This window comes from Rattus norvegicus, chromosome 14, assembly GCF_021556685.1.
Source record: "Rattus norvegicus strain SHRSP/BbbUtx chromosome 14, alternate assembly SHRSP_T2T, whole genome shotgun sequence".
NCBI lineage: Eukaryota > Metazoa > Chordata > Mammalia > Rodentia > Muridae > Rattus > Rattus norvegicus.
In genome coordinates, this window is record NC_141547.1 from 19,555,259 (window position 1) to 19,582,967 (window position 27,709).

General features: G+C 39.4%; 1 protein-coding gene and 1 long non-coding RNA gene across 8 annotated transcripts in view; one reads left to right on the top strand and one right to left on the bottom strand.

The window, feature by feature from the left end:
* Enam (enamelin) lies at window positions 1–27,364 on the bottom strand. 3 transcript variants are annotated; one of them, NM_001106001.1, is given in 10 exon segments: window positions 2,657–6,018; window positions 9,161–9,211; window positions 20,423–20,485; window positions 21,572–21,844; window positions 23,754–23,795; window positions 25,279–25,323; window positions 25,435–25,491; window positions 26,577–26,654; window positions 26,788–26,848; window positions 27,150–27,364. In NM_001106001.1, coding segments are annotated over 10 exon segments (4,143 nt in total). In that variant the 5' UTR covers window positions 27,290–27,364; the 3' UTR covers window positions 2,657–2,685.
* Window positions 1–27,709, top strand: part of LOC148001262 (uncharacterized) — a 206,613-nt gene that overhangs the window by 4,719 nt on the left and 174,185 nt on the right. Inside the window, exon 3 of one of the 5 annotated variants that reach the window (XR_015637333.1) lies at window positions 21,463–21,526. The exons of the other annotated variants lie outside the window; for them this stretch is intronic. This is a non-coding gene — a long non-coding RNA (uncharacterized LOC148001262). Of the gene's footprint in view, window positions 1–21,462; window positions 21,527–27,709 lie in introns of those variants that run through there. 5 annotated transcript variants of the gene reach the window in all.

Genomic DNA, 27,709 nt, shown 5'->3' on the forward strand with positions numbered 1-27,709 from the left:
GCAGGAACAGTTTCCATTCTCTTTATTATGTTCTCAAGTTTAATAAGTTTGCTTTTGGTCACATTCTGCTTTTACACTTTGCATTACAGATGACAGTGTTATTATCTCACAGATATGAAGGTGCCAACAATTTATAGAGACAAAAAGCCAAAACCAAAGGAAGAAAATTAAACACTACATCCCTACCACAAAACAATAAAAATTAAATTAAATTAAAAAAAAAACCCCAAAAACCAAAGTCCCCTAAAGAGGAGACTTACTCACTTGGTAGTAGTTGGATCATCACGGCTTGGTGTCAGACACAGTGACTCAGAACACCTTTTTTTTTTTTTTTTTTTTGGTTCTTTTTTTCCGGAGCTGGGGACCGAACCCAGGGCCTTGCGATTCCTAGGCAAGCGCTCTACCACTGAGCTAAATCCCCAACCCCATCAGAACACCTTTTACCATGGTCTCATTCGTAATGGTTCCTGGCACCTCACCCCAAGGAGGCGAAGATGCCATATAAAATTGGCTACCTCAAGATAGGGAGCTGCCACTCCAACTTTATTCAGATGCGACACAGCATGAATGGCTCACAAGGCAAGCTCTCTTAAAAAAAACACGTCATTCCTTTTCATGGGTGGGATTCTGTCCACTGTGTTTTTGTCTACAGTGTCTGTTCTTCATCAAAACTTTTAAATCAGTTTTGACTTGATAAATTCTTCTATCCCTGTGCCTTGGGCTCACCACTCTTGGCATGATACTGTTTGCCAATACAACTGTGCCACCATTCATTATGGTGAAACAGAAAGTGAAATTTGGTAGTACAAGTATTCACAGTGAAATTTTGGGGAAAACAATAAGCTAGTGTTTTTTTTTTTTTTAATATGATTAAAATATAAAACTGGTGGGGTGGGAAGGACCTTAGGGCATCAGTGGGCAGCACAATCTGCAGTGGGCCAGTGCAGCTGCTTCTGAACACAGGCTAGAAAACATGGTGCTTTACTCTGTATCCCCACACCTCTCACAGGAAGGGTGAGTGGCAGTGTGAGTGCTTACAGGTATTCAAGAGCCAGCCATCCAGTAAACAGTTACTAGGAATCTCCTTTTGGTAAGACATTATACTAGAGTCAAGGGCAAAGTTAATTTTCTCAGGAAGGTTTCACCAAATTTGGGGTCATATAAAATCTATCACAAGAAGATTTCTCCAAGAATGTCTTTAGGAATAGAAAGTAACATTGTAGAAAATTTAGAGAAAATTTACACCCAGACTCAAAACAGGTAATATTCAGATAACAGGCTAAAATGCCTTTAATAACAGTAAAAATAATATCAATAAAACTCAAATATATTCTAAGCAAGACAATATAGAAACATCTACTTTACAAAATAATTTACACTATTTAATCATGATACCCAGAAGTTGTGTCTGGGAAAAATCTACAAGGATATGAAGTATAAACATAACAGTCCTAATATATAATGGTACAATAATTTATACTGAACTAGTAAGGAAAACTAAACATTGAGTGCTTTATCTGCATAAGGTAGTGTTTCAAGAAATGTCCTCTGCAGATCTTGGAGATTGTGAATTGGTGACATAGTATAGTGAGCATTAGTCTTTTATCCCTAGACACTCAGTCCCAGAGCAACAATTTCTTCTCTTCTTCATTTTCCACTTTCCTAAGCCCTATGATCTTTCTGGTTACTAGGCTGTCTTCTATTCTCCTAGAATGCATTTTACCCACCCAGGCTGTCTGTGTGGAGAGGTCATGAGAAAATTAACAACGAAAGCAGCTACTTCCTATGTGTCATCTACAGCGATGGTTTGGCTGAGAAACAGAGAGAAAGGGGGGGGGGAGGGAGGGAGAGGGGGGAGGGAGAGAGAGAGAGAGAGAGAGAGGAGAATTTGCAGAGTGGGTTCAGAGAGGGAAAGTGATGGATAGTCTCAAAGCATGAAAATAGCATATAAGGTTGGGGGGGTGATATTTGAAGAGAAAAATGTCACAGAGGAAAGGTTAATTTTGGTAAAAGTTCAAAGTTACATATTTGGAAACAGAGCAGAAAACTGAAGGGAAGGAAAACCAAAGGAGGTGTGAAATACAAGGAACCGCCAGTGGTGACAGGTCAGTACCTTAGCATGTGAGAAGGGACGGATGGAGAATGTTCAGGGACGTTTAAAACTGCAAGGAGAAGGAAGGAGAGAGAAGGAGACAGTGGGAGAAAAACAAGCCAAAGAGACTCTTAACTAGAAATAGAACACACAGAAACAACTTACAGGAAAAAGTGTATCGTGCACTATATTGGTGTGCAGACCTCTGTTTGCAAAATGGAAAACTCAACAGCCTGCTAGATGTGCAGAATCAGAGAGCATTGTAAGTAACTTGAGAGAAACAGGATAAAGTTAACAAGAAAGAGGGAACTAACTCGGACAATCAAATAGCTTACAAGTTTCAAGGCAGGAATGGTCATGGCCTTCATGCTTTTTCTTAGATGAGCACTAACTTGTTACAGTGCTGGATCCAGCCAGCCCCAGAGGCCCAATCTCATTAACTCTACTTGGGCCACTATTTCTACTGTTGGGAGAGTTAAAAGCTTAGGGAATCATAAGAAGGTAATGGAGTCTCAGGGTACAAAGTTGCAGAATCATTGACAAAGGATTGCTTATTTTTTCCGTCCCCCACGAATGTTCAGTTGAAGTAATCCCTAAGCCTGAAGCAGTAAACAGCCGTGTGCTTGGTCCTGTTGACTGGTGTCTTGAAAAGATTCAAGTGTTGTGTGTCCATCTGCATTAAGTTGATCGACATTTATACTTTTAAATTGTTCCCTAGTAGCTAACCCAACCAATGTGTCAGGACTTTCGGTGGGTGTGGAGAGAGCACCATTAGGTAGGCTTGGCCCTCCATTGTTAGTTGGAGGTCCAGTGCTAGAAGAGTGAAGTTTTGCTAATTTGGAACCAAAGCATGGCAACTTCCGGATGGTGGGTGGCCTCTGCTGCTGCATTTCACCCTCACTGCCTTGGACTTCACTGTGTGTGCCATCTGGGCCAGAGCCTTTATCAGGACTACCAATGACGAGCTGCTCAGGGGTCAGGCCAGCAGTTCTTTCACCGAGCTGGGTGCCTTCGAAAAACTGTTTCAGAACATCCCTCCGATCTCCTCCAAGGTCACTTTTAAGACAGGCTGTGTTTTTTGGCTGAGAAGAGCTGGCTTCAGAAAGGGCTATAATTCCTGTCTCCAGTTGATTCTTTCCAGAATTTGGAGTGTTTTTTCTCACAGTAGGCACATCATCTCCAAATGGACTTGGGTTTGGGCTTTCTGCAGTCAGTTTGTTCTCTGAGATATTTCTTTGATTAGGTAGGATGCTTGCTGGGGAAACATTAGGTTTTGCATATTTGGTATAACTGCTTTCTGTATGCACAGGACTGATTTCTTGGGTCTTTCTTGGTGGAAGGCCATAGGATGAAGTGTAGTCGTGTAAAGCCAGCACATTTTCTTTATGTCCTGTGGAGCCACCAATGCAGCAAGACCCTCTCTGACTTTGGTGAAATAAATGGTCTTCATTTTGGCCTGTTGGGTAACTTTGAGGCCTCAAGTCTGGGAAAGCCAACTGTTCTCTCTCTGGTTGACTTAAACTAGTAATTTGTAAATCATAGTTCAAATTCTCACCTTCAAGCCACGTTGGATCTTTTGGAAATCCAGCAGGGGATGTAGTGGAATAAGGATGGTTTGGGTTTTGTATATTAGATTTGTGTAAACTCATTGACTGATCCCAGACATTTCTGTTGAAATACGGCTCACTTTCTTTCTGCCTCTCAGCTTGATTCCTGTGGTCCCAGGAGGTCCATGAAGGAAAGAGAGTGCTTTCTTCTTGTCCTACTGCATTGTTAACATAATAACTTCTGGGGTCCACAGGTGGTGCTATAGTAGGTCCTGGGTTATAGATTGGAAAAGTTTCATGTGGGTTCCAGGGATAGAATTCACTGTAAGGAAAGTCTTCACTGGGCTTTGGTGGATTACTTAGGGAATAGGGAAGGTATTCCTTCGCCAGGGTTGAGGTGTATTGCTCACCTTCATACTGCCTAAGTGTTGGGTTTCCTTTGAAGCTCAGCTCGTCATCACCCCATCTACTTTGTCCTGGAAAAGATTCATCTTCATTTGGATCAATTGGGTCCTCTTCATTGTACTGCTCTGTTTCCTTCTGGTCTAGAGAAGACATGGTATACTGTGGATTTTCTGGTTGCATCATAGTACCGGGAGTGCTGATCCTCTTATCCCATGTATTGCCTCTAAGGTACGGTGATTTCTCATTAGGATAAGGATTGTTATATTCATGGTAAAAAACATTTCCTCTAGAGCCATAGGGAGGATGACGTAAATTTTCTTCTTTCCTCCCATGGCCTTCTTTTAAGGGCGGAAGGGTTTTTTGGTGATTCCAGTTATTTCTTCCAGCAGGGAAATGTCCTCTTGTAGGAGAAGGGTTTTTCTTAGGGTACACAGGCATGTTTGTACTATGCTTTAATTCAGGTCTTTTAGTTTCTGATTCAAATGGGGTTCTTCTTGGCTCTAAAGCAATTCCTTTGGGCAAATTCTGACTTTGGATTTGTCTATTAGGACTTGCTACTTTTCTGGAATCTCCTCTTGAGAAGTAGGTGTTTTCTTGTTGATCAAAGGAATTAAAATTTGGGCCTACCATGCTACCCTCAGGGTGAGGCAAATTATAGTTTGGATTGTTAATTCCATATTGTTTAGAGCTTCTCCAGGGGTTGCCTGTATCTTTGGTAGGAGTGACTGTTCTTTCTTTTTGACCTAGTGACTTTTCCTTTGGATTTTGGGTTTTCATATTGTGGCTAACAGTAACCTGTTTAGGACCCACTGAGGGCACATTGGTTCCCACAAATGGTTTATTTGAAGCAGCATTGGCTCCTACAAATGGTTTATTTGAGGCATGATTGCTTCTCACAAATGGTTTATTTGAGGCTGGATTGGTTCCCACAAAGGGTTTATTTGAGGCCGGATTGGTTCCCATAAAGGGTTTATTTGAGGCAACATTGATTCCCATAAACGGTTTATTTGTACCTGCATTGGTTCCCACAAATGGTTTGTTTGAGGCTGCATTGGTTCCTATAGATGGTTTATTTGCAGCAGGATTGGTGCCCACAAAGGGTTTGTTTGAGGCTGGATTGGCTCCCACAAAGGGTTTGTTTGAGGCTGGATTGGCTCCCACAAAGGGTTTGTTTGAGGCTGGATTGGCTCCCACAAAGGGTTTGTTTGAGGCTGGATTGGCTCCCACAAAGGGTTTGTTTGAGGCTGGATTGGTTCCCACAAAGGGTTTGTTTGAAGCTGGATTGGCTCCCACAAAGGGTTTGTTTGAAGCTGGATTGGCTCCCATAAAGGGTTTTTTTGGCCCTGGCAGTTTTCTTCCGAAATTGACTGGATTTCCTGCATAGTTGGGATAATTAACTCTTGAGGTAGGAGGGGAAGGTTTGTGGTAAGTTGGATTTCCTGGATGAGTAGTAGCTTGTTTGCCTTCCCAAGCAAAGGAATTCCACTGAGGACCCCTTTGGATTTGTGGATTTTGGTAACCAGGTCCGTTCTGTTTAGGCCCCTGGGTATCAGTGGTTTGCCATTGTCTTTCTGAAGGATAATTTGGATAAGGATAATTTTCATAAATATTTGGCTGACTTGGTCTCCACGGAATTTGGTTTTTCGGTACTCCCTGGCCTGAAACATTAACTTTAGGGAGAGGGAAGACACCATTTAGAACTGTAGGATTGTTCCCAGCATTAGGCCCAGGGCCTGTGTTTCCTACTGGGCTAGAGTCATTTCCACCTTGACCCCCTCCAGGAATTGATTGAGTGGCATTAGCATCAGGCACTGTTGAATTTGTAGAGGCCTCTGGGGGTGGGTCATCTGGGGGCGGGTCCTCAGGTTTAGGAGGATCTTTTTCTTTGGGTTTTTCATAATCTTCAAACATCTCTTCTGAGTAATAAGGACGGCCCCCAAAGCCGTGATATCCAAAATATGCATAATAAGGATTCTGTAGGAAAGAAGACAGAAAAGGAGAGATTTTTTTTTTTTTTTTGTTGTTGTTGTTTTTTTTGTTTCCTTTCATGGTGTTGCTTGGAATTGCTTAGTGTAACAGGGAAATCTCCCTCACAGGCTTCTCTTACCACGACAGCCTACATGCTTGAGCTCCCTGAATGCTGAGGTTACACACGTGAGCCACAGTGGCCAGGTTAACTTTTATAATTCTTTTTTTTTTTTTCTTTTTTTCGGAGCTGGGGACCGAACCCAGGGCCTTGCACTTGCTAGGCAAGCTCTCTACCACTGAGCTAAATTCCCAACCCCAACTTTTATAATTTTTAATAGTATCTAGTTACTTATTTTTGAGGTAGAGTTTTTGCCCTCAAACCCTGACTGGCCTGTAACTTGCTGTGTAGATCGGTGTAGCTCTAAACTTGCAGTGACCGTCCCGCTTGGCCTTCAGAGTGCTGGGGTCACAGGTGGGCAACAACATGATTTAGTTTTTGTTTTTGATTCCATCCCTTTTCCTCCTCATTTCTGTGTTCTCATTTTGCCCTCCTGTGTTGTTGAGCCTGAACCTCAAATATGGATTCATGCTTTTATTTCATAACGGCAAAAATCCTGTCCCACAGTTCTTTCCAAAGTCCAGTCAGTAAGGCTCCAGACTCTGCCGACTGAACGAGCCCAGAACAGGGTTTATCCCCTCACAAACGTCATTCTTCCGTATCATATATATAAGGAGCACTTTCTATTCTCAAACCCAGTTGCCACAGCTTCTGCTCTCTCTATTTCCCCAGACAATTAATTACCAAGTCCAAACATTCCATCTGAACTTGTATCCTTGTCCTGTTTTTTTAATAGCAAACTATTAACGTTGCTTTCTTAGTTCTGTATGTGTAATCTTACTTTATTTTCTGATTTTTCTTTTTAATTTCCATCAGAGTAGGAGACACTAGGGATAGGGTTCTGAGAATTGCAACATTTTCTCTTTAAATATGTGTTTAGAGTTGCCTTTCCCTTAAAGGATGAACTCTAAATTCTTTAGCATAATTTAGAAAGCAGTATGTCTTGGTGCCAGATAAATGTGGACTGCAGTATCTTTCTACTTTTTCAGGCTATAACCATTGGCTAAATTCACTTTGTTCAATTGTAAAATGGAGACGATAATAATAGAAGAGTATAAGCTACACAATTTGTCATGAGAGTCAAATGAGAATCTATATCTACATCTCTCTTCTGTATATCTTCATATCTGGAATTTTGTTTCCAATAAGTGCTACATATGTACATACAATGTACTATCGTTAAAGCTTTTACCACTATCTGCGTCATGGCCATGGCATTTAACCTTATTTCCTCTTCCATAAACCTGATGTGGTTGCAGACTGCATCTGTCATTTCTCTGAGTCTTTGTGCAAGGCTTCTTCCTATCTAACCGGTTTCCGCCTACACCCTTACCTCTCCCAGCACACTTATCCTTCAAGATGCAGCTTGAGCGCCACAGCAGCAGTCCCTGACTCCTGTGGCGCTTGGCTTAGGCTTGGCTGCCGACGTCTGCCGCCTTCTGCTGGACAGCACAGCAGGTTTGACTTTACGTGCTCATCTCACTGGGCCCTTCCACTTGACTCCTCCATGGGAAGTTTTTGAGTAAAAATACTGTTTTGATATTCTAGTGTTCTAGATCAGTAGGAAATACTTAATGATTTTGAATTAAATGAGCAACCTATGTGAGTTTTTTGATATGTATGTATCATTTGGTTAATTTAATTTTTCCCCTGTGCTGGTGGTTAAACCCATTTTTCCCCTGTGCATGGTAGTTAAGTCTTCTACAACTGAGCTGTATCTGAGGAGTCCTAGTTTTTCTTTGAAAACAAATAGAAGGGAAAATAGTTTTATTTTCATTTGGGGATAGAGATGATGAGATAGGCAGGTGAGAAAATATTCCTAGTGTCACACAAGAAATTGAACAGTATCCCCAAGAGATGTAAGTCTATGTTTATGCCTGAGTTATTCTGTTTTACTTGTTAATTTTTATGAAAATCTGAAGTTCTAGTTTGTAAGTGAAGTTACTGTAAACAATGATCTGAGTCACTCTTGTGTAGCCCAGGCTGGCCTCGAACTAGTGATCCTCCTGCCTCTGCCTCCTTCAGCAAATCCTACTGGTGTGTACCACCACAACCGATGATCTGAGTCACTTTTTTTTTTAAAGATGTATTTATTTTATTTATATGAGTGCACTGTAGCTATCTTCAGACACACCAGAAGAGGGCATCAGATCCCATTACAGATGGTTGTGAGCCAACATGTGGTTGCCGAGAATTGAACTCAGGACCTCTGGAAGAGCAATCAGTGCTCTTAACCACTGAGCCATCTCTCCAGCCCCGGTCTGAGTCACTCTTACGTAGGTATTTTATAGTGATATTTTAAATGTCCTGTGATATTACCGAAATAAAATTTTCACCACCATTAGTTTAGTAACCTCGTTCCTTCCTCCTCCAGCAAAGCTAAATTTCTGCTTTCACTGAGTTAGAGGTAAGGAGTAAGTGAAGTCCAGGATGGACTCACAACCACTAGAACAGTTTATTTGATAACATACTAAGAATTGACTGGGTATATCTGATTACTTTCCTGGAGTATTGTAAAAATGGTATGGTATCATAAGACTTGTAACCCAAGAAAAAAATTGGATATTAATTTATCTTCTTTGTATTTCAGTATTTATACAGTGAGATATTTAGGTGATAATATAATTTCCTATGAAAAGAATATTCTAAGATGATCTTAATGTCTTTCTGTGTGTTTTACTGTCTAGAACTCATTATCGAGTTTGCAAAGAGCCTAATAGTTTTCCCAGCAAATATGTGCTTAATGTTTCAATACATGTAAAGGAATTATGCCCCATTTAAATGGTCTGGGTTTAGAAACCAATCTATGCAGCCGTCTGCTGTGCTGAGACTATGCATGTACTACTGTGACCAATACCACATCTGACTTCTTTGCATCACTGGCTTGATTTTATTTCACTTAAAAAAACTTAGGAACTTGAGTTAAAGACATTTTTAGTGATGATTTTAAGTTCCTGTGACACTGGGTTAAAAGATAGCAGTCGGTAGACTATAATTCTTAACCAGGGTGACAGAGCCACTCGTACTTACTCCTTCTTCATTGCTGAACTTGGGTCGTCCGAACCCTGTTGGTGGTCCTGTCTGAAAGATGAACAGCACAGTGAACACAGGAATCAATCACTTTCCTTCTTTTCCTTTTTTTTTTCGTTCTTTTTTTCGGAGCTGGGGACCGAACCCAGGGCCTTGCACTTCCTAGGCAAGCGCTCTACCACTGAGCTAAATCCCCAGCCCCCCTTCTTTTCATTTTTAAGACAGGATGTTGATTTATATCAGGATCATTATGTGTCTGGGCTGTCTTTGAGTTCATGGCAATCTTCCTCCCTCAGCCTTCAAGTGCTTGGATTACTGTTGTGTGCCATTAGACTGGATTAGAAATGTGTCTGGGATTGTGTCTATGTGTGCATGTTTGTGTGTATGATTGTGTGTGTGTGTGTGTGTGTGTGTGTTTGCATGTGTCTGTGTGGTTTGTGATTGTGTATGTGTGTCTGTGTGTATGACTGTGTATGTGTTATGTGTACTTGAGCATGTATGTTTGTGTATGTGTACATGTGTGTTTGTGTACACGTGCATGTGCGCATCTGTGTGGAGGCTGGAGGTTGATGTTGGATGCCTTCTTCTTACCTCCTTCACTTTATTTTTTTGAGATAAGATTTCTCATTGAACATGGAGCTCACTGGTTGGCTAGAGTAGCTGAGCCAGCAAGATCTGGGATTTCCTGTCTCCTTTCCCCAGCACTAGGGTTGAGAGGCAGTGCTGGGGATCTGAACTCAAGTCTTCATGCTTGTACAGCAAGCACTTTACCCATTAAGCTTGCTCCTCAGCCCTAGGAAGACGTCCTATGTCGCTATTTGTTTGTAAGACAGGAGGGATGTCTAATTTGCTCATTAGTCATTTTGTGAATTATGTTCTCAAGTCGTTAGACTCACTACCTGCCAATACTTACGGCCACTGTGACTTCCATTTTTATAAAGCTGTAAGATGATGCTAGGCTATCTTACTAAAAATATCCACATCTTAATAATCACCTTACCTCACTATCTTGGGGGAGGGGAGAGTAAGAGAAGAAGGAGAAAGAAGAGAAGGAAAGAGAGATAAATATTGATATTTGAGTGATGTGGGCTTCAAGCACCTATATTAGAACATACAACAATATGAGATTAGATCATAATGTTCTATTTAACATTCTTTGTGTACATTTAAAGTTAATTTTCTTAAAATCTAAATGCTCACAAAAGAAAAGTAAATGTGGGCTGGAGAGATGGCTCAGTTGTTAACACCACTGACTGCTCTTCCAGAGGTCCTGAGTTCAATTCCCAGCAACCACATGGTGGCTCACAACCATCTGTAATGGGATCTGATGCCCTCTTCTGGTGTGTCTGAAGACAGCTACAGTGTACTCACATACATAAAATAAATAAATAAATAAAGAAAAGAAAAGAAAAGAAAATGTACATGGGTTTATCAAATTCAAGATTATAAAAATGATCATATTACTAAAGTTGATCCATATATTTAACTCAATCTCCACCAAAATTTCCATTATATCTTTTGCAGAAATAGGAAAAATTATAAAATTTATGTGAAAACACAAAGGATTCAAATATTTTAAACAGAAAAAGAAATTTTAAACAGAAAGAGAAATTCTGGTAATATACCTGATATAGCTCTACACAGTACAGAGCTATAACAACGCTAGTATGACATTTGTACAAACAGAAAATAGACACTAGAAAAACCAGAAAAAAAATAGAAAGTCAAATACAGAATTAAACACACGTAGCTACAAACACCTAATTTTCAACAGAGGTGTCAAGAACATACATTAGAAAAAAGACAACTTCTTTAACAAATGGTGCTGGGAAAACGATATTCACTTGTTGAAGAATTAAACTAAGTCTATATCTCTCACCTTACAGCAAAACCAACTAAAAATGAATTGAAAGCTTACATATAAGAACTGTAGCTTTGAAGTTAATAAAAGAAAACAGAGATAAAATAGTTTAAGATACAGGCATATGTTAAGAATTTTCTGACAAAGTCTCCAGTAGCAGAATAGACTCCCAACAGTTGAAAATGGGAGGATTACATGACATTAAAGAGTTTTTTTGCACACCAGAGTATACAATCACCAGAGTGAAGGCACAGTCCACAGAGTGGGAAGGGATCATTGTCAACTATACTTAAGAGATGTATAGATTATAGAAAGGGCTGCAAAAACTGAACATTAAAAGAAATAGTAAATGGTCTAATGGAGTGGAGAGACAGTTATTAAAAGAGAAAGTACAAATGGCCAATAATTATGAAAGTATTGAACATTCTTAACTATCAGAATTATTTTAAATTAATTTCAGATTCTATTTCAATGTACTCAGAAAGGTTTTTATTCCAGCACATAAATGTTAAGGAATATTGTCAAGGATATGGGGAAGAGGACTGTTAGAAACTGCAGGTGGTAATATGAAGTGACAGAGCCACTACAGATGTTAGTGTGGAAGTTACAACTCTAGACTGTTAGCCACTGCAGGTGTTAATATGGAGTGATGCAGCCACTATGGATGTTAGTGTGGAAGTTACTCACAAATCTAAAAACAGAGCTCTCTGTCTGCCATAGCTGGACCATTTTGGAGGTTATATCTGTAGAACTCTTAAGTTGATATATCACAAAGATTCTTAGATTTATTTACAATGATTAGCAAGTAAAATATGTCTAAATATCTATTATCAGGGGACACAAAACCTTCCCACAGTGAGCTGGTCTGCCAGGAGCGCTCTCTCTCCTAAGCCCACAGCCCACAGGTGGGACCCCACTTTTTCTCCATTGACTGTCCAAGGAGAGACACTCCTGGAGTGCACAGGGCATGGGAGCCACAGGGCAACCTAGGACAGGACCCTTCTGGTCTCCATCTGTGCCCAGAGCTGGGGCCATCCCACAGCTCTTGGACCCCAAACCTGCCCTGATAGAGCTGGTCTCCCAGGAGCACTCTAACTCCTAAGATCACAGGCTCACAGGCTCACAGGAGAGGCAAACTCCAGTCAGAGATAGCAAAACCAACAAACATCAGAGATAACCAGATGGTAAGAGGCAAGCACAAGAACCTAAGCAACAGAAACCAAGACTACTTGGCATCATCAGAACCCAGTTCTCCTACCACAGGAAATACTGGATATCCCAACACACTGGAAAAGCAAGATTTGGATTTAAAATCACATCTCATGATGATGATAGAGGACTTTAAGAAGGACATAAATAATTCCCTCAAAGAAATACAGGAGAACACAGGTAAACAAGTAGAAGCCCGTAAAAAGGAAAGACAAAAATCCCTTAAAGAGTTATAGGAAAACACAACCAAACAGGAGAAGAAATTGAACAAAACCATCCAGGATCTAAAAATGGAAATAGAAACAATAAAGAAATCACAAAGGGAGACAACCTTGGAGATAGAAAACCTAGAAAAGAGATCAGAGTCATAGATACAAGCATCACCAACAGAATACAAGAGATAGAAGAGAGAATCTCAGGGGCAGAAGATACCATAAAAAACATTGACTCAATAATCAAAGAAAATGCAAAAAGCAAAAGTTTCTAACTGAAAACATCCAGGAAATCCAGGACACAATGAGAAGACTAAACCTAAGAATAATAGGTATAGAAGAGAACAAAGATTCCCAACTTAAAGAGCCAGTAAATATCGTCAACAAAATTATAGAAGAAAACTTCCCTAACCTAAACAAAGAGATGCCCATAAACATACAAGAAGCCAACAGAACTCCAAATATATTGGACAAAGAAAGAAATTTCTCCTGTCATGTAGTAGTCTAAACACCAAATACACAAAACAAAGAAAGTATTAAAAGCAATAAGGGAAGAAGGTCAAGTAAAATATAAAGGCAGACCTATCAGAATTACACCAGAATACAGCAGACACTGTGAAAGCCAGAAGATCCTGGACAGATGTCATACAGACCCTAAGAGAACACAATTGCCAGCCCAGACTACTATATCCAGCAAAACCCTCAATTAACATGGATTGTATCTTTCCACAAATCCAGCCCTACAAAGGATAATAAATGGAAAACTCCAACACAAGGAGGGAAACTACACCCTAGAAAAAGCAAGAAGGCAGTCTTCTTGCAACATTTCAAAAGAAGACAGCCACACAAACATAATTCCACCTCTAACAACAAAAATAACAGGAAACAATCACTATTCCTTAATATCTCTTAACATCTATAGACTCAATTCCCCAATAAAAACACAAAGACTAACAGACTGGATACATAAACAGAACCCAGCATTTTGCTGCATACAGGAAATGAATCTCAGTGACAAAGACAGACATTACCTAAGAGTAAAATTCTGGGAAAAAATTTCCAAGCAAATGGTCCCAAGAAATAAGCTGGAGTAGCCATTGTAATATCAAATAAAATCGACTTTTAACCAAAAATTATCAAAAAAGATAAGAAAGGACACTTCATACTCACCAAAGGAAAAATCTACCAGGATTAACACTATTCTGAATTCTATGCTCCAAATGCAAGGGCACCCACATTCATAAAAGAAACTTTATTAAAGCTCAAAGCATACATTGCATCACCCACAATAATAGTAGGAGACTTTAACACACTACTCTTATCAATGGTATGATCTTGCAAACAAACCAGAGACACAGTGAAACTAACAGAAGTTATGAACCAAATGGCTTTAACATACATCTATAGAACATTTCATCCTAAAAGAAAAGAATATATCTTCTTCTCACACCTCATGGTGCCTTCTCAAAAACTGCGCATATAATTGGTCACAAAACAGACCTCATTACATACAAAGAGATTGAAATAATCCCATATATTCTGTCATATCACCATGGATTAGGCTGGTCTTCAATAACAATAAAAACAACAGAAAGCCCACATACACATGGAAGCTGAACAAATCTCTGAGACTCAACGACAATTTAGTCAAGGAAGAAATAAAGAAATTAAAGTCTTTTTAGAATTTAATGAAAATGAAGGCACAGCATACCCAAACTTATGTGATACAATAAAAGCACTGCTCCAAGGAAAACTCATAGCTCTGAGTGCCTCCAAAAAGAAATTGGAGAGAGCATACACTAACAGCTTGACAGCACACCTGAAAGCTCTAGAACAAAAAGAAACAAATTTACCCAAGAGGAGTAGATGGCAGGAAATAATCAAACTCAGAGCTGAAATCAACCAAGTAGAAACAAAAAGAACCACACAAAGAATCAACAAAATCAGGAGCTGGTTCTTTGAGAAAATCAACAAGATAGATAAACCCTTAGCCAGACTAACCAGGGGGCAGAGACAGTATCCAAATTAACAAAATCAGAAAAGAAAAGGGAGACATAACAGAAACTGAGGAAATTAAAACAATTATCAGATCCTACTACAAAAGCCTATATTCAACAAAACTGGAAAATCTGGAGGAAATGGACAATTTTCTAGACAGATACTAGGTACCAGAGTTAAGTCAGGATTAGATAAATCATCTAAACAGTCCTGTTACCCCTAAAGAAATAGAAGCAGTCATTAAAAGTCACCCCGTCTCCCACCCCCCAAAAGCCCAGAACCAGATGGGTTTAGTGCAGAATTCTATCAGACCTTCAAAGAAGATCCAATACCAATACTCTTCAAACTATTCCACAAAATAAAAACAGAAGGAACACTACCTAGTTGGTTCTTTGAAGCCACAATTATCCTTATACCTAAACCACACAAAGACTCTACAAAGGAAGTTAACTTCAGACAAATTTCCTTTATGAATATTGATGCAAAAATACTCAATGAAATTCTCCCAAACCAAATCCAAGAACACATCAAAATGATCATCCATCATGATCAACTAAGCATCATTCCAGGGATGCAAGGATGGTTCAATATATGGAAATCTATCAGCATAATCTACTATATAAAAAAAGTCAGGGGAAAAAACCATATGATCATTTTATTAGATGCTGAGAAAGCATTTGACAAAATTCAATACCCCTTCATAATAAAAGTCTTGGAAAGATCAGGAATTCAAGGCCCATACCTATACATAGTAAAAGCAATATACAGCAAACCAGTAGCCAACATCAAACTAAATGGAGAGAAACTTGAAGCAATTCCACTAAAATCAGGGACTACACAAGGCTACCCTCTTTATCCATACCTATTCAATATGGTATTTCAAGTCCTAGCCAGAGCTATTAGACGACAAAAAGAGGTCAAAGGGATACAAACTGAGGAGGAAGAAGTCAAAATAGTACTATTTGCAGATGATATGATAGTATATTTAAGTGACCCCAAAAGTTCCACCAGAGAACTACTAAGCATGATAAGCAACTTCAGCAAAGTGGCCTGGTATAAAATTAACTCAAACAAATCAGTAGCCTTCTTCTACTCAAAGGATAAACAGGCTGAGAAAGAAATTAGGGAAGTGACACCCTTCACAATAGCCAGAAATAATATAAAATACCTTGTGTGACTCTAACCAAGCAAGGGAAAGATCTATATGACAAGAACTTCAAGTCTCTGAAGAAAGAAATCAAAGAAGATCTCAGACGATGGAAAAATCTCCCATGCTCATGGATGGCAGAATTAATATAGTAAAAAGAAAGCAACCTACAGATTCAATGCAATCCCCATCAAAATTCCAACTCAATTCTTCATAGAATTAGAAAGAGCAATTTGCAAATTCATTTGGAAAAGCGAAATTAGCAGGACAGCAAAAACTATTCTCAACAGTAAAAGAACTTCTGGGGGAATCACAATCCTTGACCTCAAGCTGTATTACGAGCAGTAGTGATAAAAACTACATAGAGACAGGCAGGTAGATCAATGGAAAAGAAATGAAGACCCAGAAATGAACCCGCACACCTACTGTCACTTGATCTTTGACAAAAGAGCTAGAACTGTCTAGTGGAAAAAAGACAGCATTTTCAACAAATGATGCTGGTTTACCTGGAGGTCAGCATGTAGAAGAATGCAAATTGACCTATTCTTATCTCCTTATGCAAAGCACAAGTCTTTGTGGATGTGGATCAAAGACCTCCACATAGAACCTGATACATTGAAACTAATAGAAGAGAAAATGGGGAAAAGCCTCAAACACATTGACACAGGGGAAAATTTCCTGAACAGAACACCAATGACTTATACTCTAAGATCAAGAATAGACAAATGGGACCTAATAATATTGCAAAGCTTCTCTACAACAAAGGACACTGTCACTACAATAAAATAGCAACCAACAGATTGGGGAAAGGTTTCTATCAATCTTACATCCAATTGAGAGCAAATATCTAATATACAGAAAGAACTCAAGAAGTTAGACTCCAGAGAAATAATCCTATTAAAAAATAGGGTATATGTCTGAGCCAGAGGAATCAAAGACACCAGGAGAACATGGCCCACAGAATCAGCTAATCAGGGCTCATAGGGGCTCTCAGAGACAGATGGCAGCCACAAGACTGCATGAGTATGGGTTATATCCTCTGTGTATATTATTATGGTCATGCAGCTGGGTGTGGGCTTCCTAACAGTGGGAATGGGCTGTCTCTGACTCTTTTGCCTGCTCTTGGGACCCTTTTCCTCATACTGCATTGCCTCACCCAGCCTTGATAGGAGAGTGTGTGCCTAGAGTTATTGCAACTTATTATGTAGAGTTCTGTTGCTACCCCTGGAAGGCCTGTTCTTTCTGAAGCAATTTATTTGGGAGAGAAGGGTGGTGGTGGGGTAGTAGAAGAAGTGGAGGGAGGGAAGGCTGCAGTCAGGATATATTATATGAGAAGAATAAATTTACAAAGTCTCAAAAAATGGGGTACATAGCTAAACAAAGAATTCTTAACTGAGGAATACCGAATGGCTGAGAAGAACCTAAAGAAATGTTCAACATCCTTAGTCATCAGGGAAATGCAAATCAAAACAACCCTGAGATTCTACCTCACACCAGTCAGAATGGCTAAGATCAAAAACTCAGGTGACAGTAGATCCTGGCGAGGATGTGGAGAAATAGGAACAATCTTCTCTTTTTGGTAGGATTGCAAGCTGGCACAACCACTGTGGAGATCAATCTCGTAGTTCCTCAGAAAATTGGACACAGTACTACCTGAGGAGCCAGCTATACCACTCCTGGGCATACACTCAAAGATGCTCCAACACATAACAAGGACACATGCTCCACTATGTTCATAGCAGCCTTATTTATAATAGCCAGAAGCTGGAAAGAACCCAGAAGTGTCTTAACAGAGGAATGGATATAGAAAATGTGGTATATCTACACAGCGGAGTACTACTCAGCTATTAAAAACAGTGACTACACCAAATTCTTAGGCAAATGGAGGGAACTAGAAAATATCCTGAGTGAGGTAACCCAGTCACAAAAGAACACACATGGTATGAACTCACTGATAAGTGGATATTGGCCCAAAAGCTTGGACTACCTAAGAAAAAAGTTCACAGACCACATGAAGCCCAAGAAGAAGGAAGACCAAAATGTGGATGCTTTAGTCCTTCTTAGCAGGGAGAACAAAATACTCAAGGGAGGAAATAGTGGGACAAAGAGTGGAGCAGGGACTGAAGAAAAGGTTATCCAGAGACTGCCCCACCTGGGGATTTATCCCATATGCAGCCACCAAGCCCTGTGACTATCGCTGATGCCAAAAAGTGCTTGCTGGCAGGAACCAGATATGGGTTTCTCTAGAGAGACTCTGCCAGAGCCCTACTGATACAAATGAGGATGCTTGCAGCCAACCATTGGACTGAGCAAGGGAACCCCAATGGAAGAGTTAGAGAAAATACTGAAGGAGCTGAAGGGGTTTGTAACAGCATATGAAGGACAACATTAACCAACCACCAGAGCTCCAAGGAGCTAAACCACCTACCAATGAACACACCTGGAGGGACCCATAACTTCAGCAAAGTATGTAGCAGAGGATGGCATTGTCCATCATCAATAGGAGGAAAAGCCCTTGTTCTTGTGAAAGGTCACTTCCCAAATGTAGGGTAATTCGAGGACATTCAGGTAGGATTAGGTGGGTGAGAGTGGGAACATCCTCATGGAAGCAGGGGGATGGGAGATAACATTTGAAGTACAAATTCATAAAATGTCCAAGAAAATAAAATTAAAAAATATCTATTACCAGATGAATGGGTAAAGATAGTATGCATTTACATGAGGATTTTTTTTTTTTTTGGTTCTTTTTTCCGGAGCTGGGGACTGAACCCAGGGCCTAGCGCTTCCTAGGCAAGCGCTCTACCACTGAGCTAAATCCCCAACCCCCGATTTTTTTTTTTGAGATAGGGTTTCTCAGCATAACCTTTGATCTGTAGACCAGGCTGGCCTTGAACTCACATAGACTTGCTTACCCCTGCCTTCCATGTGCTGGGGTTAAAGGCATGTTCCACCACTACCAGATTACACAATGAATTTTACTTAGCCATAAAAATGAAATAATGACATTTCCTGGAAAATGGGTCTAACTGGATATCATTATGTTCAATATAATAAGTTCAACTTAAAAAGAAAAACACCATGTTTTTGCTTACATGCCAATTCTAGATTTTGTGTGAGTGCGTGCGCGCGCGTGTGTGTGTAGCTCAGTAAAATAGAAGGAGGACTGTGAGAGGGGATGAAGAGATCTTAAAGAAGTGAGAGGAGAGGGAGGGGTAAAAGAATAATGAAATATATGTGTCACGAAAGCAAAAGTCAGAACTTTTAGAAGCAAGGGAAGCAACCAGGAAAAGAGGAGCCAAGGAGGAGCCAACGCAGTTGGTGAGGAGGATGAATAAGGAACAAGTGAAAAGGCAAGTGTATGTGGAAGTGCTATGATGAGCTGAAGAGACAGCTGGGTTGAAACAGTGCTTTCCTTGCAAGCTGAGGCCCCAAGAGTTCAATTTCCCAGGACCCTCCCCATAAAACAGCTGGGTGTGGCCATGTGCATTTGCAGTTCTAGGGTTGGGATCAGAGATGGGCAGATCCCTAGGGCTGGTTGCCTAGTCAAAGATGTGCACTCCAGATTCAGTAGGAGACCCTGTCTCAGAGCTACAGTGATTAAGGAAGACAGTGAACACTATCCTCCAGCTCCACATATATACATGGACGTCCACTTCCACACCCACATGTGCACACACCTACACAGACACACATACATACTACAAACACATGAACATGGTAGGTGCTAAAATGAAACCATTATTTTGTATACTAATGTCAAAAGTTACAAAAAAGTAAGAGTATATTAAATTTAAAGAAATGAAAGCTTAGCGATTGTTACAAAGTAGCAAGGGTTTGAGAAGCTGTTTTTGGTTCTCATCAATAGATTGATATAGATGACATTAGTAGTCATTTCAACATGAAAATCATGTTGCTTTTAAATTACCTGGGATGGTCTATGTTTCCTACTTTCACGAGGCAAAAAGCCACCCTTTTAAGGAAAAAAGTAAGGAGTGAAGTTTTCCTCATTAAATCCCTCTTGGTCAGTAAATTAGAAGCAAGAAAAACCTGTTTCATAGCCAAATAAACAGTCACTGAGTACTTCTTGGTGTGTAGCTGTTTTCAACAGCTTGTCTTACTCAGTGGTTCACAACCTGTGGGTTGCAAGCCCTCTGGGAGCTGATGACCCATTCACAAAGGTAACCTAAGGCTACTGGAAAACACAGCTGTTTACATTACTGTTAAAAAACAATAGAAAAATCACAGATATGAAATAGCAATGAAAATACTATGGTTGGGGGTCACCACAACATGAGGAACTGCATTGAAGGGTTTTTCACTAGGAAGGTTGAGACCACTGCCTTTACTATTCTTTTTGTTCAAATAAGCTAAATATTATACTTTATTTTGTTAATTTAAACTTTAAGAACTCTTTGAGAATTCATGTATTATTTTGCAAAATTCTTTATAATGGCATATCTGTTGTTAGAAAAATATATAATGGAGAGATTACAATGTAATCATGGCTTGCTTCTTAGTTTTAAACTGTGTCTGGTCTAGTGCTATTCTTGTATTATATTAAGTGATGATATTCATTGAAGATATTTTAATCTCTTACGTGAGGGCATTATAGCACAACCATTTAAAATTAAATGGTTAAATTATGCTATCAGTGGCTCTGTTCATGTTGCAAACTGGTCTGGGTAAAAAATATATTCAATTTTTAATCATTTTTTCTGAATAGCTACTAACTTGATAGTCTGTTTCATACTCTCTGCTGACTGTTAGTATGTGAGCCTATATTAGTTTTACATACTGATATTATTTTTAATTTATAGCATATAGCATATTCTTACCTGTGGAATTGGCCATGGTGGTTGTTGATAGGGGTAAAGCCCATTGCCAAATGGTGGGAATGGCTAGAAAGAAAGACAAGTTAGAGTTATTTGTTAGTGAGATCGAAAATGAGAAATGACAGAAATAGATAATAATTATTTGAAAACTGGAGACTGCTTGCATTTTTGTTTGCATCAAATCTTTTTTCTCTTCTCCCCCCTTTTCTCTCTCCCTCTCTGCATATTTCGGGGGGAGAGGATGATAATAGTGTTATTAAACATGTATTCAAATAGTAGTCAGTCATGGGACTCCTTTAGACCTCAGACAGCCATTCACTATTGTTGTTCTTGTTTGGCCGGAGAAGCTGAAGCTCAGAGAAATTATTTGCTCCAAATGGCAGAGGAGTGACTGAAATCAGGACTCAAATCTAGGAGTGCCTTTTTATTCAGTTTTGCATCTCTTGTGTGTATAACCATATGTGATAACAAACAACCAAAAGCCACTGTTTCTGAAGTTCTGCCCTGCAGGGGATCTTGGGATACCATCTGTACATCTTCTTGCCTTGCGTTACGACTGCATTTGAGTCATCTAGAAGTACTGAAAGAAGTTAAAGAAATCTGTAGCATCAAAGCATAGGTCTAAAAATAATTTAAAAGCCATTTAACTTATTCATGGGGAAACAAGTCTAGAAAGGTGAGGTGTCTTCCTCAACATTGTCTGACCAATGGAGGCTGGGGTAGAACTTGATCTTTCTTTCCTGACTCTCTGCAAGAGTCAGGCGACTCTATTATAAGACTATAATATTATATATATTTTTTTATTTTCAAAGAGTATCTTAGCACATAGCCATGGAGGCCTTCCCTTATGATTCCACCTCAGCCTTCCTATTGCTGGTATTATCAGCATATCTACAACCCACAGCTTGATTCTGTGTTTTAAAAGGATCTTTAAGGCAACAACTTTTGTGTAAACTAAATAAGGGTGAACTAAATAAGGTTGGAATTAACCTGTCAGGCAACTTTTAATAAATGTCAAAATTAATCATCATATCCTTTCATAGCAATACCTGTACTGAATTTTGGAGGAAGTACGTATGTTGGAAAGGCATGGACCTCTATTTTAAGGTATGCTTATACATCTGATATGGACATTTTCTACTCAAGCCTCACCTGAGGTGGCTGGGCTTCATCTTTGGCTCGTGCTGCTTCATTTGGTGGTTCCTTTAAAGGCTGCTTTTGTGGTTGTGGCTCTTGTGGATCGGTCTGGTTGGGTTTGGCGGTCTCCTGGGTTTGTTCAGTTTTGCTTGGGAAATTGGGCATTGGGGGTTGCTGCCATCCATTGGGGACTGGCGGAGGCCACATGGGCATCTGGTATGGAGGGTACTGCGGAGGCATGTGCGGAGGCATCGGCAAACCGTTTTGCCATGGGCCCATATGCATCATCTGAAAGAGCAGCAAAAGCAGTAACAGCGAATGAGTTTGAGTTCAGTTTCTCCCACCTTCTAAAGTTAAGCTTCCAAAACCAAGTCAAGAAGTTTAAAAATCCAGTAGAATTTGATTTTAAGATCTTTAATGAAGACCTCATCACGTTTTTGTCTTACTGAATGAGATCTCAGTTTTCTAGAAAGCCTGTCAAACTAACCAAAGACAGACTTCAGTAACAGATGTCAGTTCAAGAACTTGGTGGCTTATAGAGTGGGTGAGTGGGCAAAGTGCTTGTGCACAAATGTGAGACCCTAATTCTGACTCACAAGAAACCATGCATCTAAAGTTGGGCACAATAGTGTGATACCCCAGTGTTCCTATCGCTGACATGGGAAAAGGACACAAGAGAATCCCTGGAATCTCAATATCCAGGTAGCCTGGTCTGTGCAGTGTAAGCAACAAAGAGATACTGTCTCACAAAAGGTTGAAGGCAAGCACTGATGCACACACACACACACACACACACACACACACACACACACACACAAACACACACTTTATGTACAAACATGCATACACACAGAGCAATCTTCAGGTCACTAAAATCCTGAGTATGGGGATTTTTGGAGTGCACCACCACACCTTGCATAAGAATCTTACGTTTTTTTTCTCAGTATACAGATTTTTATGTAAAATTATGACAAATTCAAAACTTATGTGACTTGGTATGTATAAGGCCAGGTAAAATGAGGGAAAAGTTAAATAAAACATCCAAAACCAAAGTAACCTAAACCAAAACCAACCAAACAACAAACAAGTAAAACCCAGAAACAGATGCATGATTTTACGTTGGTAGAAATTTCAGTTTACAGACACAAAAATAGCAAGGAAAGTTGGGCCAACCAGAATCTAGTAGGGGAGCATTGAAAACAGTGACTTTAGGTAAAGACCTTAAGAAACAATTACTGAATGGAAAGGTTAGGACAGAGTTGATGAAGCCTGTAATCATGTCACAACAGCAACATGAGATCTGTACTTTGGGCTATCACACAATTTTGTCAGATCAGCTGATGGTCATGGTTTAGTTTGCTCTAGAATTAGCATACAACCACAAGAATTTCCCATGCTTACTCCAGCGAAATACAGAAAGATTCTCAGTTTTAGAATTGTGTAGGATAACACAAAGAGATCTAGCTCCTTGAATAGTATTCACTATCCTACGTTTGTTGTCATTCATCATGGAAAGAATTCCAAGAAACTTTAGTTAGAACGTTTTCTTCCTTCCTTCCTTCCTTCCTTCCTTCCTTCCTTCCTTCCTTCCTTCCTCCCTCCCTCCCTCCCTCCCTCCCTTCCTTCCTTCCTTCCTTTCTTTCTTTTTTTTTCCCCTGAGATGAGGACCAAACCTAGGGCCTTGAGCTTGCTAGGCAAGTGCTCTACCACTGAGCTAAATCCCCAACCCCAGAACAACGTTTTCTGAGACACAAAGAATATTTGTTATTAGTAGATGATATTCATTTGTAGAAAAAAACAGAAATGAATTAGGAGAATGTTTGTCACTAGGAACATGTGGAGTGGTTTTTCTCCTTGAAACTATTTTATTATACAATAGTACACTGTAGCTGTTTTCAGACATACCAGAAGAGGGCATCAGCTCTCATTACAGATGGCTGTGAGCCACCATGTGGGTTCTGGGATTTGAACTCAGGACCTCTGGAAGGGCAGTCAGTGCTCTTAACCACTGAGCCATCTCTCCAGCCCTCCTTGAAACGGGCCTTGCGTTAATGGTTATTTTTTAACTAAGACATGTGTATGGTAATTAGCATTGTTATCAGCTAAGACAAACAGCACATATTCTGGATATAAAATATTCTGGATATATATTCTGGATATAAAAAGAAAGTGTCAGAAGTAGTATGAAAGAACTTACTGGTGGGGCATTCATAAAATTGAATTGATTATATCGCATCATCTGAAATGAAAGGAATCCATTAATGTGGCATAAAATGAAAAGCTTTTATTCAAATTAACCCTCAAAACATAAGCTATAAGTCGAGTCCATGGTCTGAAGGTACAATAGTCATAATTTCTTAATTATATATATGAGTTTAAAATTTGTATTTGTTGAAATATTCTGGAGTATGTAATTTTTATACACGTATAGCTTTTTGAAAATTGTTAACATTTATTTAATGTGTATGGGTGTTTGCCTGCACATATGTCTGTGTGTTACAGTGTGTGTCTGCTGTCCAAAGAAAACTTGAGAGGGTGTCAGACTCCCTGGCACTGGGGTTACAGATAATTATGTGGGTGCTGGGAATCATATCCCTATTCCCTGGAAGAATATCCAGTGCTCATAACTGCTGAACCATCTCTTGAGCCCCATGTACACAAAGGGCTTATGGAAGCTGGCATCTTAGATTTTGTTCCTTAGGAGGTATCTACCTTCTGTTGTGAGACAAATTTTCCTTAGTATCTGGGTCTTCCTGATTTTGGGGTTTCCTTCCTTGCTGGCTTGCCAGGGCGCTCCATGAATCCTCTAGTCTCTACGCCATAGTGCTGGGATTACAAGTGAGTGTCACCAGACTTGGAGGTTCTGGGAATCAGACTCCAGTTTTCAGGCTTGTACCACAAGCTCTTTACCAATTGAACCAATTTTCCAGTCCCTGAATTTCTGAATTTGAGTCAGAATTCATATTGAATCAATATAGAATGATAGAAAATAAATATAATTTACTTTGACGATTTTGAATGTTCTGTTTATTTAGAATTCAGGATTTTAGAACAAGATAATCCCATGGTAAAAAGATATCTGCTTCTCTGGTACACCTCTGACCCCAGCACTTTCAGAGGCAGGTGGGTCTATGTGAATTCAAGGCCAGCCTGGTCTATATAACTCTACGGTTAGTCAGGCACTACCTTCTTTACGTTTCCCTGAGGCAGAGTTCACAAACATAAAGGGATTCTATTGTGATTTTGTATTAATGAGCACACAATAATTACCAAAGCCAAATTAAGAAGGAAAGATGAGAGTTCCAGGACATCCAGGGCTACACAATAGAGACCTTGTCTCAAAAACAAAACACCCAGGCAAACGAAGATTGCTGTTTCTAATGAACGTGGGGTTTGACTAATGATTACTAGTTTTAATTATGCTAAAGATATAAACGTGTACTTTATAACTCTCCCAGGTACAGATGGCTCTTTACTAGTGAACACAACTGGCCCCAGAGCTAATGACTACATTTTAACCTAAATCAACACTGAAACACATAAGTAGGCTCAGGGGGGACAAAAATTTTCCTTTGATCTGAATGCAAGACTTTCAACTTTACTTCTCTTGGTCTATTCATTAGAAATTTTATTTTCTAAGAAAAGTACCAATAATCTCCCTTTCCTGACCTTTTAAGTAGGACCTGGCACATGTCTTCTCCGGTACGGAGTATAATACATACCTCTTCACTTTTACTGCTAAATCCAGGCATTCGGGGCATTGGCATCTGGAACTGAGGGAGAAATGTAGAGCCTTAGCTGGAGTAATCTGTCAGCTGTCCCTGAGCCATGCAACAACAGAACACAAAGGAAATGCCCAACACAGACAGAATACTCACTGGCATGGCAGCCGAGACCCCAAGCAGACCCAGGAAAACAAGGAGACTCATCTTTACCTAGAATATGACACTGAATGTTATCTTGGGACGTTAAAGTGATTTGCTTTGGGCACTCTACAGTTAGGCACTAGTGTCTTTGCTTTCCATCTGAGTTCAGGAATGTAAAGGGATTCTTCTGTGACTTTATGTTGATTTGGAGACATTAATTACCAATGTCAGACTGAGAAGGAAAGATGGTGGGGAGTAGGGGGTGGGAGTATGGGGAGATGTGCAGTTTATAACCTGCAAAATCTTAGTATTTCTCATTCTGAGTTTTCTCTACCAAGTTGATTTAGAAAGGCTTAGTAAGGTCCAACCACATTCATCGTACATATCTTCAGGTTCAATGAATGCACACTTCAAAAGTTAGGACTTAAGTTTTCTAAGATACTGCATCTAACACTGCATTATATAGAAATTCGTTAACATTCTGATGAAATAAACTGTAGAATTTCACAGTGTTAAAATTGCCCTCTTTTCCTTTATTTGTATTTTTATTATTGTTATGAACTGACCTTTAAAAATGCACTTTTGCTCAAAGGCTTGCCAGGGCAAATTGAGAATGAAGAGATAGAAATGTATATTTTGTCTCTTCCTTAGGAAAGTAACTGCCGAAGCTGGTATATTTAGTGTAGGTTACAAAGCCACAGGAAGTGAAGAGAGAGTGGATAGAGGGCTTCCTTTTTAAATGTCTCTCAGGTCCTGGATCAAGGCTTTTGGGAAACTCTGGGTGTTCATCTCATTCAGGCACCCATCTCATCTCTACAGTAGTCACAGTGAGTCTAGATTTTGTACACATGAAAGGAGACAGCTCACTTTCTTTTGTGTATATATAATGTCTTTGTTTTTGCTAAACTGTCAAATTATTTTGGATGATGTCTTTTCTACATGTAAAAGAATGTAACTGAACAACAGCTGCTTTTTGATCATTTTTGATTTTTTTGATTGAAAATAATACTCGGTGGTGCCCTGAGGTATGACCATGAAGGTTTACATCTTCCCCATTTTCTTACATACTTAAGTGAGGTTTGCCCTCTCAAGTGCACTTAACGAACTTTATAGTCTGAATGAGCAGATAATAGACAGATGAGGGGAATACTCACCATGTCACATGGCTTTGGAGGAGAAGCTGTATTTCTGCACTGAAGCAGCAACATGTTTTCACCAAAACTTTCATAAGCCTTTTGGGAAAAATAAGGATTTTGGCATGAGAAGAAGCTCAAATTTGGAGAGAGAGCAAATAAGTGAAACCAACATCACAACATCACCTCTAAGAGTAGCCCAAGTCATGATAATCATTTTATTCAACCATACCCTTATGAGAGGGTCCTCACAATCGAGCTTAATCTTCGGTGCCTTAAGATTAGGATGAGAGCTAAATCAGAGAGAAAATGAGACAGGCATCGTATTTTGAGACACTGCTAGTGCATTGTTGATAAAACTTCCTTATGGGAAAATGTGCAAAGTTACAGTGTAAAGGAGGTCAGAGCAGTTGGGAAGAAAACCTATAAGAGAAACAAACACCAAATAAACTAAGAGTTGAAACTTTTATCAAAAATTAGTCTACAAAAGTGATTTAGAAACATTGCAAATAAAATAGGAAAGTTAATAAACATCTATAAACAAGGTCATTATTTGGTACTGTACAATATATGTTGATAATCTTTGATACTCACCCAATGCCACTTAGAAGCTGTACTATATAAAAAGTAAACTTGAACCTTGTTAACCTGTCTTTGAAATATGTTCTTAATAGTCTATGGTAGAAATGACTACAAACTGCTGAAGCCACAGAGAGCCAAGGAGCAAGACACATTTATTTCTTAATAATAAAACAAAAATTCTTTAAGAAGGTGTCATGTTCAGTGCCCAAAAGACTTAACATAAAAAGATCCCTCCTTGTCAGGAGGCTTGATATCAGGGTCACATTTAAGCACTGTTGTAGACATGCACAACCAATCAGCTTTGAGAAAAATGGTTTTGCCATCACAAGAGTAAGTGGAAAAAAAAACAGTGCAAAATGTATAATGTGTTATTACAGAAGCCATGGAGCGAAGTCTCTGATTATCTGTAATAACAGCTTAGAAAACAAGCTTACAGCAGGAAGATTTAGAAGGCGCTTTCCCTGTGAATTTGTGCTTTGAAGTAAAGAAACTTCATTTATACAAATATATTTTGGGAACAAAAGTGACTATTAACTATATGCTACTGACATAAATCACTGTCCACCATCAAA

Excerpts from the sequence above, each read along its gene's own strand:
- Enam (XM_087582445.1), bottom strand. The coding sequence starts at position 26,630 with ATGTTGCTGCTTCAGTGCAGAAATACAGCTTCTCCTCCAAAGCCATGT. Across the intron at positions 21,845-23,753 it reads ATTTTATGAATGCCCCACCA|ATGATGCATATGGGCCCATG; the intron begins GTAAGTTCTTTC and ends CTGCTCTTTCAG. Across the intron at positions 6,019-9,160 it reads AGTTCAGCAATGAAGAAGGA|AATCCTTATTATGCATATTT; the intron begins GTAAGTACGAGT and ends TCTTTCCTACAG.